This window comes from Elephantulus edwardii, unplaced genomic scaffold (genome assembly GCF_000299155.1).
Source record: "Elephantulus edwardii isolate Elephantulus edwardi_28Jun2011 unplaced genomic scaffold, EleEdw1.0 scaffold00057, whole genome shotgun sequence".
Classification (NCBI taxonomy): Eukaryota; Metazoa; Chordata; class Mammalia; order Macroscelidea; family Macroscelididae; genus Elephantulus; species Elephantulus edwardii.
The window spans coordinates 14,416,218-14,428,628 of NW_006399807.1; the positions used below are offsets into that span (position 1 = coordinate 14,416,218).

The 12,411-nt window shown below is 39.8% G+C and overlaps 1 protein-coding gene across 1 annotated transcript in view; it reads left to right on the forward strand.

Annotated features, from left to right (window-relative positions):
• GORAB (golgin, RAB6-interacting) overlaps window positions 1-3,523 on the forward strand; it is a 33,162-nt gene extending 29,639 nt beyond the window's left edge. Inside the window, 1 exon segment of the mRNA XM_006887461.1 lies at window positions 3,076-3,523. Coding sequence (XP_006887523.1) covers window positions 3,076-3,523 — 448 coding nt within the window.
• Window positions 3,524-12,411: the final 8,888 nt, after the last annotated feature.

A 12,411-nucleotide genomic window follows, 5' to 3' on the forward strand; every position in this document is an offset into this window, starting at 1 on the left:
TAAATATTTTTTTATTGCAAAAGAAGTTTCAAGATAAATACTAGGCTCCTGAATGCACCATCTTAATTTTATGTACATCTTAACTGATTTACAAGCAATTCTTTTTGTATTCTAGTGCTCTGAAAGGGAAATTCTGATAATTGAGATATTATTAGCATTCTGTGAGGTGTTATCATTAGCACAATTTTAAATACTAATAAAAATTCAGTACATAAATAGCTTCTAGAGATCTCTGGTAGCCTAGTGTCAAGAAGTTGTGCTGCAGTTTTCAAGACAGGCTGTTCAAGCCCAGTAGCCACTCTGCTCTGTGGGAGAAAGATGGGCAATCTCCCTTGCAATTAACTGCCTCTAAAAACCCACGGGAGGGTCAGCTATGGCTCAGTTCTGACTCGATGGTACACCAAAACAACAACAACAAGGTCACCCTCCTGGAGTTACCAATCACTGCATGCCTCTTCCCTGGCCCTCTCCTCAGGATCCAGGCTTCATTTTGTACTTATGATGCTGGTATGGAGCACACCCGAGGACCAGGCCATGCTTTTGCTGTTAGACATAGTGTCACTATTCATTGGAACCAACTCAACAGCATCTGATAACACCTACAGTGACTCGAGACTGTTCCTGGCCTGTGGCATGGCCTAATCTCAATTTAAACAGAAACGAGCCAGGCCAACCCAATTCCTTCCTCTGGAATTTTGGAACAGAAACCCAGATATTGCCTGGAGGGGATTTATTGTAGCATCACAGTTGGTGGCCATATTGGGCTGGGATTATGATAGCGAAGCTGGTATTCTAATTATTGAACAGCCCTTGATTCTGACGTTAACCTTTGGGGGGGAAAAACTCACTTTTGTGCCTGAGCTAATTTGACAAGATACCTACCTAGTCTTTATATCCACAAGGTCTTAACCAAGACAAGTATAAGCATAACAAATGACACAGACAGGTCTTAAGCACTGGAATCTCTGAAATCAAAGTCTATTATCTTATCACTGTTTATTTTATTGCAAGACAGACAATTTGTCAATAATAGAGAATTGGGTGTTCTTTGCCAAGACTTTCATACTATTAAGTACTGACTATTCAGTTGGTCTAGGCTATCAATCACTGGTGGCCTACTGGCAAGAAGCGGTGCTGCAATCCCGAAGGCATGTGGCTCAAATCCACCAGCTACTTTGTGGGAGAAGGATGGGCAGTCTTCTCCATGAGATTAATTGCCTCTGAAAACTCAATGGAGGGTCAACTATTAGGTGACAACTTACTGGAGGGTCAGCTTTGGGTTGGCTCCCACTCTATAGTACACAACAACATATAGCTTAAAAGTGCTGGTGGGAGTGAACAAATCAAATTGGTGAGGTTAAACTTCTTCACATAGTGAAAGGAAAGGCAACACATACAGAAAACCAAAGACAATAAAAATTTCTGCTCTGGACCTACCTCATGCAACAGAGAAAAGATTCTCATTCAATAGAGTTACCCAACTTCTCACAAGACTCTAGTAAGTTACCTCCCTATAGAATTGTGTGTGTGTGTGTGTGTGTGTGTGTGTGTGTGTGTGTGTGTGTGTTGTTGTTGTTGTTGTGTGCCATTTTGTTGAAACTGACTCATAACGGGTTTTCAGTGGCAATGCATTTGGACGGGATTGCCCATTCTTCTCTCACAGAGCAACTGGCGGATTGGAACCTCGTGCCTTGGGGATTGCAGCACAGCTTCTTACCCAAATACGTACCTAATAAGTCTAATAGTAGCCTGTTGTTGCACAGTAGATAATGATGGGAGAACAGCTTACCCAGGTCCGCTCATTTAGGACTGATTTTTTCCCCGAGGAGACATTTCTCAGTGTCTTGTTGGCTGTCACAGCAGTGGGTTCTGCAGGCAGCTAGTGGTTCGAGGCTGCTGTACATAGGATTGCTCTCACAACAAGGAACTACAGTGGCCACAATGTCAGTAATACTAAGCTTGAGAAACCCTTAACAGGCTGGGGTTTTCTCATCTACTTTCAACGTTGTCATGTTGTCTGTTTTCTTTTTTCCTCTTTGTATTCTTTCCCTCACCCAGTGTCATCTTTCCACAGATCTGGGGTGCTCTTGCCATCCACTACTCACACCTTGCCCTGCCACAGAAAGGTTTCTTTTTCTAGTCCATCTAATAAAAAAATACCAACTTTTCTATTTTCTCCATCTATTGGTTTGCCTCTTACAAAAGTTTAACCAGTTGTGTGCTGGCTCTCAGGCAAATGGTATACACCTCTTCTCAGTTCTGCATCCAGTAATGTCACATTGTGTCTTAATTTCATAGTGCTGCTGTAACAAATACCACATGCAGGTAACTTTAAAGAGCAGAAATTCCTCACAATTGGCGGGAAGTGGGGGAGAAGGGCTGAAAGTCTGAATTCAGAATGTATCTCTAGAGGGAAATCCTCCTTTATCTAGTTCAGCTTCTAGAGACCAAATCCTTCAAATTCCTGGGATTCATCAGGTCATACAACATCAGATCGTCTCCTCACTCAGTCTGTGCATCACTCTGTCTAATCGGCTTTTTTTTTCTTTCTTTTTGTATCTCAGAAGTGGATAGGTTTAGGATCTACCCTACCCTGGTGTAGCCTTAGTTGTTTAATTGATTACAGTACATGAGAATGCAAAATGACTACATTAGATTCATCTCATAGGTATAGGGGCTTGGATCCAAACACGTATTTTCAAAGAGACAATTCATAACCCATTGGTATCTTGAAATTAGTGGTTGTGATAGCCTTTATATCACAGAAACTGGCAAACCTTACTAACCGGGGTTCTCCAGTTAGCTAGTATACCATTAAATTAACCCTCTTTAGCCTGCCTTCTGTCAGTGCAGAATATCATGTGAGGGGAATCTAAATGTGAGGATATTATACTAGGTTTAGCACTTGTAGCCCAATTTGTGTGAAGTGTAGATTGGTGTTCATAAGGTATTAATATGTTTATTTTTTGTTATTTTCCTATTCTGATTTTGTTATGCAGTTATAATTTTTATCTACTCCTTTGAATTTCTTCAGCAGAAAACTTAAAGACCTAGTCTTTGTACCTGTCCTTACAGGAAGCGATTTGACAAGGCTGAAGCCGAGTATGTTACGGCAAAGCTAGATCTGCAGCGCAAAACTGAAATCAAAGAGCAGCTGACTGAGCACCTCTGCACGATCATCCAGCAGAATGAACTCCGGAAGGCCAAGAAGTTGGAGGAATTGATGCAGCAGCTGGATGTACAAGCTGATGAGGAGGCTCTGGAACTTGAAGTAGAGGTGGAAAGATTGCTGCAAGAACAAGAAACAGAAGCAAGAAAACAAGTAGTTCATGCAGAGAGTCCATGTCAACCTTCTGAGGGCAGAGAGACACTAGGACCTTCTAAAGAGAGCAGAAAGGATCAAGAACAAACTGTTTCCCCAAAGGTAGACAGACAGAGTGAAAATTCTGTTCCTAGTTCACACTGCCAAAATCAAGACATTAAAGCTGCTGTAAATGACAGTTCAGCTACTCTGCCCACATAAAGTGCCAACACTTGTCTTTTCAACTGATACGGTGCATGATAAAGTATACATTTTGCTATCAAGTATGCCTGACCACTGACAAATCTCTTCTCAATCTCTTTTAAAATCCATGTTTGATTGTAGTATTTTAACATGTTTGATCATTCTCAAGTCGAAATTTGTGATAATTTTATATCAAGGGGTCTATTTTACCTTTAGATCCACTTCCTCTGGTATAGCATTCCAAATGCGTGAAAGAAAGTAACTTAAAATGATAGGAGAGAAACTATGTGCTTAGTAAAAGGGCAAAAGATACTAACTAATCTAATGATATAATTTCTGAAGTGTTGAAAAAGAAAGTACTATTTGGTGTGATTACTAAAAAGACACAGACATTACTATGTGAAAAAGGGAAAGGTGGAGAAAGAAACAACTAGGATTAGTAAGAAATTGAGATATTTATGTGGACTTTATGAAGTTGCAATTTATGTAACAAACCAGACCATACCTTTGTCTTAAATAAAACTCCTAAATAGTTTTAGTTTGCAACTTAAAATTTTGCTCAAAAATTTGGTTTGTTGATGCATGCAGATACTCTTTGCCCTAAGCAAACAAACCCAGCGTGCATTCAACATACATAAACACAACGGAGCTCTGGTGGCCTAGTGGCAAGAAGCTGTGCTGCAATCCCAAGGGTGTGCAGTTCAAATTGATCAGATACTCCTCTGGAGAAGGAGGAGCGATCTCCTTCTGTGCCAGTCAGGCCAGATTTGATGGTACACAACAATAAGGGAAAAAATCTACAAAAAAGAAAATAAAATACATAAACACACACAGAAATAAATCAAACTATTGTGTCCAATCCCACCCTGGCAGCCCTGCACTTGGAGTGAACTGCGTTCCTGTGTTTAGAATGAAATGGCACTCCACAGGGTTTTCAGTGGCAGTGAATTTACAGAAGTGCATTAAATAGATCTTTAAGGTTTTTTTCTAAAGTATCTTGGTAAATTGAAGCTGCCAGCCATTCAGTCCAAAATGTAATTGTTTGCACCACCAGGGACTGCTGCACTCACTACATATATATGTGGTGTATTGTCATTACATTAATAAGTTGCCTTTTCAAGTATTGAGTACCTCAACTAATCCAAAATTTGTTTTAGTTAAATAAAATTGTTACAGTTGAGAATAACAATAATTAATTCATATTTTTTCTAGTTGGCTGTGAATGTGTTTTACATGCTCGGTATAGATTATTCTGTCATAAATCATTTAAATTGTTAAAATGTTGGTTTTCTTACGTTAAAATGATACCTTATTATCTATTACTAATAATTGATCACTACATTATTGCTATATGTAAAAGTGTAAATAAATATTTTTCACAAAATCTATGATGTTACTTGAAGTTGTGATATATTTGTCAGAAATTCCAAAAAGTATAAAAATTGCATTTTAAGTCCTTTCTAAAAAACACTATTTAAAAAAAAATAAAATAAAAACACTATTTTAAAAGGAGATGGACAAGTGCAATATTTATTGTATATATAACAGTTTCTAGAAGAGTCACTATTTTGTACTATCCATGTCAACTTTGTGTGTTTAAATTATATCATTTTAGTTAACATTCCAGCTGTCTGTTACAAACAGAAGTATTTATGTAAATAGTTAAATTTTTTAATTTATAAATGACATACATAGAAATTGAAAACTTTGTTCAAAGCATGCTTTTTCTCCTAGGGAATAAATTGGTCTGATTTCTTTATAGTGTGGGTTTTTGTTACCTTTTGTTTTTTTCAACATTGTATGGAATCAGTGTATCTTGGATCTCCATATGATAGATAACATTATCTATTCTTGTTTTGAATCCTGGTTATGTTGTTGTTATTTATCACCAAGTCGGAACTGCCTCATAGCTGACCCTCCAGCAGGTTTTCAGAGTCAGTACATCACACGAGAAGAGATTGCCCATCATAGAAACTGGTGGATTCAAACCACGTTCACTTTGGTTGGCAGTGTAACTACTTAACCACTAAGGCGCCAAAGCTTCTCTGTTAAGTCCTCATTTAGGAAAGTTCATTAATAAACAAGATAAAATTATATTGGTTAAGTGCAAAAAAGGATAAAAGCCAATTCACACTCTAAGCACTTATCTCAAGTTATATGGATAAATCAGACTTACAAAGTAAAATAGTTGGGTGGAGATTCAGAGATCAGCTGATTTATTACTGTCTTATTTTACAGATGAGAAATTTCAGACTAGTGACTTATTGGCCAACTGTCTTGTTTTAAATTTAAGCAATAGTAAAAGTACAATTCTGTGCTCTTGATGTATGTCTTACATTACTTGGTTTATGAAGTTCACTACATTAAAATTTTACTTTATAACCAGTTCAGGGGTGTGTGTGTATGAGAGAGAGAAAGAGAGAGATACGCTTTCAAATACAGCTATAAAAGGTTCACTGAAACAATTATTTTGAAAAACCTTATCTTGCTTGGTTTTCCCAGGGTGGTATCTGAGTGCTCAGGTGATGAAATAAGTGACAAAATTATATTGCATCAGTTTTATGCACCGGCAGCTGTATCCCATGTGTGGGATGAACAAGAGCAAATGAATGAAAAATAGAGCTCATTGGTATGAGGACCATATGCACTGGCCTTTCAAGGATAGCCCCAATATTGTATGTTTTTAAAACATAGTGCATTCGAAAGGCTTTTGACATGTGATGTCATAAATCTAGAATAATTGTTGGTTTCTTTGACTAAATTTTTGGTTCAATTACCACTTCAGGTTTGTTGGGGAACTTTTTAGAGCTGAGCACTCGCTCCCTAGTGTTAAACTCTTGCTTCCAGTTCTCATGTAGTTAAAGCATAAAGTTATCAACGCTCTTAATAACACAGTGTGTAATTTGAGGTTTAACTGTGTTATCTCACTTATTTAACTTAAAAAACAGTTTGAACCAAGTTGCAGTCATTTTCTCTTTTAAAGCATAATTTTGCTTAACCTAAGCTCTTATTCCTGATGTCAAGTTCCTTAATGCTTAGATTCCCTACTTCTATCTTTAAATTAGAGTCATTTTTATAGATTCCAGAGAAATGGGATTTTAAAAAACCACACAAATACAGGACAACTCTCACTGCATTTATAATAGATTTTTCTCAAGGTATTTTTACTTCCACATAATTCTGAATTACAGCACTTGTAGGTGGTAAATCTCTGTGTTCATTGATAGCACAGCTGCCAGGGATGTAGAGTTGCCAAGTCGGATGATAAAAAAAAGTCTGATTGGAATTTTTTGAGCAATTTCATTGCTGGATTGCCCTTGAATTCTAAGAACTCGGAAACTTAACTCATTGTTTACTTAGATACTATTCTCAAGAAGGTTTTGTAAGTGTTCATTGACTTCCTCTTTATAATATTGGCACAAAACGAGCCCACGTTATTCAGACCCAGGCCATTCCCAATGACCTTTATAAATTATGCTTTGAGATTTTTACTTCTAAGAGGCCAGGTCAGCATTTTAAAAAGCCCTGATACATATAACTCAGTCTGCCAGACAAGACCTGGGGCCACTCTGGACTAGAGTAATTATACTGCCTCTCAACATAGACCTACCCCAGGCATGACTTGAATACTCTCTGGAGGGATGAAGCGGGATTCTATTCTCGGTGATGCCTTTGCCTTAATGTCAGGCTACTGCCAAGCTCCTAATTCCAAACAGCTGTCTTGAAAAATGCAAGATCAGCTATTTAGGCTATTGATCAAACTCTATGCAGCTACTTATATGGACAGAGATGTATGAGGTACCTTTTGTTCTAAGAAGCTTTTTGTCCAGTTTAGGGTCCAAGATAGACACCAAGCAAAGACTCATAAAGAACCAAATGTCTTATTAATAGAAAACCAAATAAGCAGTTGAAACATGGATGCATCCTCCTAAAGTATTACTTCTAATTTTTCACAACACTCCTAATTTTAAATGTTCAGTCCAGCTGCTCTGCAGTTGACCACAGTGTTTAGGATCTGCTGTATCTTTCAGTTACTCTTTGCTCTGAGTGCAACATACATTTGATTAAAAGGAAAATAAGCAACAGTGCAGGGGGGAAAAGGAAGCTTCTGTTGGAAAGTATGTCTATGAGTTAGAACTGTATTAGAGAAAGAAAAGGGAGATTGAACTTAGGGAGAAGGGGTAGGGATAGAGCACAGATTTCATAGTGGACAAATACTCATTAAGCATTAGAAAAATAGAATCACATACCTTTAAGAGGTAGTGTTGATAGTGTCATCTTTTGTAGAGAGCATAAATTTGAGTGTTAAAATTCAAGATGTAGCTAACAGTAGTGATTGCCCAACCCCAGAACAAGGCAAAAATGGAACTCAAGAATGACTCCACATGGAAGCATATTCAAAGAGCATACAGAAAAGAAGTCTGTCTGTCCAAACCAAATGACTCTAGGAGCCTAAAGCAGAGCCGTAATTAAGCAATAAGACATGACAGGGAGCACATTTCTCAGTGATTATAGCATGCCTCAAGGGTAAGTCACTAGGCCAAAGGTTCATCTGAGGACTGAAATAATAATCCTGCAATGTATAGTGTCACTATTGTTAGGAGAGAGAGGAGCAGAGGGAAATGAGTAATAGGAGTTGGAAGAGCCCTTTCATGAGCTATTATTACAGTTACCAGAGATACTGCTATGTGTATAGATACGTGGCCTTGGGTTATGTGTAGCATTCTAAAATTGTGCATTTACACCAGAACCTTCACTTTAAGTTCTGTAGAATTAGTTCTTTTTCTTCGTCTTGTTAATTGCCTTCAAGTCGAGCACAACTCATAGCAACCCTATGAACAAAAGGCCTGAAGCCCCTCTACAACAATCAACATTTATCAAAGTTTATAGTTTCCAGAGGCATGTTGTTTAGGAAGTGGATGCCATTCCTGCTTCGAAACCTGCCATGCTGTTGTTGTTGTTATGTGCCGTCGACTCATAGCGACCCGATATACAACAGCCCTAAACTCTGCTCTCTCCTATCCCAATTGCACTGTCTGACATATCCATCCCAATTATCCCAGTCACTGAATCAATCCACCTCATATAGGCCTTCCCCTCCTGCACTGCCCCTTCACTCTGCCAAGCATGATGCCCCTCTCCAAGGACTGGTTCCTCCTTATAACATGTTCAAAGTATGTTAAACGGAGCCTCAGAATCCTTGCCTCCAGGAGCCACCTGGTTTAACCCTCTCCAGGATGAATCTGTTTTCCTAGCAGTCCTTGGTACTCTCAGTACTCTTTTCCAGCAGCACAGCTCAAAGGCATCAATTCTCCTCCCATCCTCCCTAGTCATCGTCCAACTCTCTGACGCATAACAAGTGATTGCAAAGACCATGGCCTGTATCAGATGCACCTCAGTCTCCAGAGAGACACTATTGCTCTTCAGTACTTTGGAGAGGTCCCTAACTGTAGACTTTCCAATATCAATGCGCCTTTTAATTTCCTGGCTGCTGGTGCCAAGACTGTTGACTATGGAGCCAACCAAACTAAAGCTGTGTACAATCTCAATCTCTTCACCATCCATCCTGATGCTACCAATTGGTCCAGTGGTGAGAATCTTTGTCTTCTTGACATTGAGCCTCAATCCGTATTGAAGGCTGCAGTCCTTGATGCTGTGCAGCAAGCCCTTCAGGTCCTCCTCAGTTTCAGCAAGCAGGGTTGTGTCATCTGCATATCACAGATTGTTGATAGATCTTCCACCAATCTTGACCCCACATTTCTCCTCATAGAGCCCAGCCTCCTGGATAATCTGTTCTACATACAGGTGGAAAAGGTATGGAGACAGGACACATCCCTGGCGTATGCCCTTCCCAATTTTGAACCATGCAGTGTTTCCTTGCTCTGTTCTGACAACTGCCTCTTTGTCCAAGGATAGGTTTCTCATTAGCACAATCAAGTGTTCTGTTGTTATGTGCCATTGAGGTGCCTGCGACTCATAGCGAACCTGTGTACGGCAGCTCTGAACCCTTCCCTGTCCTGAGCCAGTCTCACTAACTCTAATACAACAACCCCCATCGCCCCAGTTACTGTATCCATCTCATCCGGGGTCTCCCTCTCCTGCACTGTCCGTCCACCCTTCCGAGGATGAGGTCCTTGGAGAAGGACCAATCTCTCCTGGCCATGTGCCCAAAGTAAGTTAGGCAGAGCTTCAGAATCCTAGCCTCTGAAAAAGATAAACAATTAAAAAGCCCAACAAATCAGGCAATGGAAATAAACCTGAAGGCCCTTAACAACCCAGGAACCAAGCCCACAACCATTGAGTGCATTCTGATGCCCCACCAGGTTTCTAAGGCTATAAATCTTCATGGGAGGAAGCTGCTCATCTTTCTGCTAGTAAGTAATTGGTAAATTTGACCTTTTAATTAGTAGCCCAGCATATAAGGAATTAAAACTGTTTCAGCCTAGCTTTCAGAGCGGAAAACAGCCAAAAGTAAGACATTTTTTCAAGTATGTATGTTGGCTCAATATGTACCTCAATTGTATGTCTCTCAAAAATTGCCAGTAGACATGTTGCAGTGTCACATAGTTCCAGAAAATAGCTCCGGGCTTTTCAGAGTTTCTCTTCTTCACCATTGAACTGTTGGTAAAAGAAAGTAGAGACTCTGGTCGTACTGGCTAACTAAATCCCACATTATGGTGGAGACAAGGCTTTTATGTTAGTGAGGTCTTTGTAGTATCTATTTGAGATACCCAGGACCCATAAGGTGGTTGCTGTGTACTGATGAATTAGAACCGACCCTCAAGTGGGTTTTCAGAGATAGTAGATTGCAGAGGAGTTGATTGCCCATTTTCCAAATTTTCCATTTTCCATTTCCAAAATGGGAGGGGGAAAAAAAATCTAAAATAAAGGACAAAACATTTCTAGATTCTGAACAAGGCCCAGGAAGTCCAGAGGATAAAGGCTGCTATTTCATCTCTGGATTCTTCTCCATGTTTTTAGGATTCTTCAGAGCATATTTAAACATCTCAGCAACTCTCAAGACACTCAAAGGGAGCTCTCGTGGCCTAGTGGTAAGAAGCTGCGCTGTAATCACAAAGACATGCAGTTCAAATCCGCCGGTTTCTTCACAGAAGAAAGATGGGTAACCTCTTCCCATGCGATTTACTGCCTCTAAAAATCCACTGGGGGGTCATCTAGAAAGATGGGTAACCTCTTCCCATGCGATTTACTGCCTCTAAAAATCCACTGGGGGGTCATCTAATGAATTGGTTCCAACTCAACAGCACACAACACAACAAGCCACACTCAACAATGTTTTCTGTGGTTATTCATGTCTCCCATTATATAGGACCATAGTGCACTCTGGACACAAGGCAGGACAAACTATCGCTTGTCACACACAGCCTGGGCCCTATGTCACATGACTAGTGTTCTTACTTTCAAAATCTTTGAGGAAAAGATCTGAAGGCTATTACTTAAATTGTGGAGAGACCTTAAATCAAGAAAGTGTCTGTGTTTTAATGTAATGGAAAATTTTGACGTGATGTGTTTTCTTAAAGGGCCCTGGTGATAGAACAATTAAGCATTTGGCTGCTTACCAAAAGCTTAGTGATTTGAACTCGCCAAGGTGGCTCCTTGGCAAAAGGACTTCCATGAAGATTACTGCAAAGTACCACATCTAGTGCATAGAGACTTGGGCTACTAACCTAATGGTAGCACCTCTCTGGAAGTTGAAATCCACTAGCGGTTCCAAAGGAGAAAGATTGGCAGTCTCCTTACATATGATTTATAGTCTCTGAAAACCCACTGGAGGGTCAGCTATGATTCATTCCTGACTCCACAGCAATGAGTGAGTGAGTGACCATTTCGGAATGTTTTAACAGAAGATTCTATAGAACAATCCTGATTTCAAGCAGGAAAATGCAGAACAGAATTTCAAAATCTCACAGGCTGCAGGCTTTCTGGATTCAGGGAGCCTGGATGAATCCTTGGCACTTGCCCTGACACCATCTTCAGAACTTAAACTAGGAATGTTTCCTGCAGTCTAGCTTAACTAGGAGAGAATGTCTACCTTAACTTTGTGCTCTTTCAAGATTGATGTGTATGGGATCAAACAGACAGCAGCTTCTTTAGAATATATTTTCAGTAGTGGAATTGCTGGGTCAAATGGTATTTCTAGGGGAGCTCTGGTGGCTTAGTGGCAAGGAGCTGCAACTACAATCCCAGTGGTGCACGGTTTGAATCCACCAGATGCTCTCCTGGGGAAGGAGGGACAATCTCCTCCTGTGCCAGTCAGATCTGATTTGACGGTACACGCACACAAAAAAAATAAAATAAAAAAAATTTTTTTAATGGTATTTCTACTTCCAACTTTTTGAGAAAGCACCAAACTGCCTTCCATAGTGGTTGCACCATTTTACACTCCCACCAGCAGTGAATAAGGGTTCAAAATCTCTCCACAACCTCACAAGCATTTGTTGTTAGCTGCTCTGTTGAACTTTGCTATTGTTTCTGGGGTGAGATGATATCTCATAGTTGTTGTTATTTGCATTTCTCTGATAGCTAGGTTTTGAACATTTCTTCATGTGCTTGTTTGCCATCTGAATGTCTTCTTTGGTGAAGTATCTACTCAGATCCTGTGCTCATTTTATGATCGAGCTACTTACTTTGTCATTGTTGAGGTGCTGGAATATCCTATACATTTTAAATATTAATTATTCCCTTATCAGATATGTCATTATTGTTGTTGTTGTGTACCATACCATAGCTGATCCTCCAATGGGTTTTCAGAGGCAGTAAATTGCACGGGGTGGGGGGTGGGGTGGAGAATGCTCATCCTTCTTCAGCAGAACAGCTGGTGACCTTGAACTGTGTGCCTTTGGGGTTGCAGCACAGTTTCTTGCCTCTAGGCCACCGTTTTACCC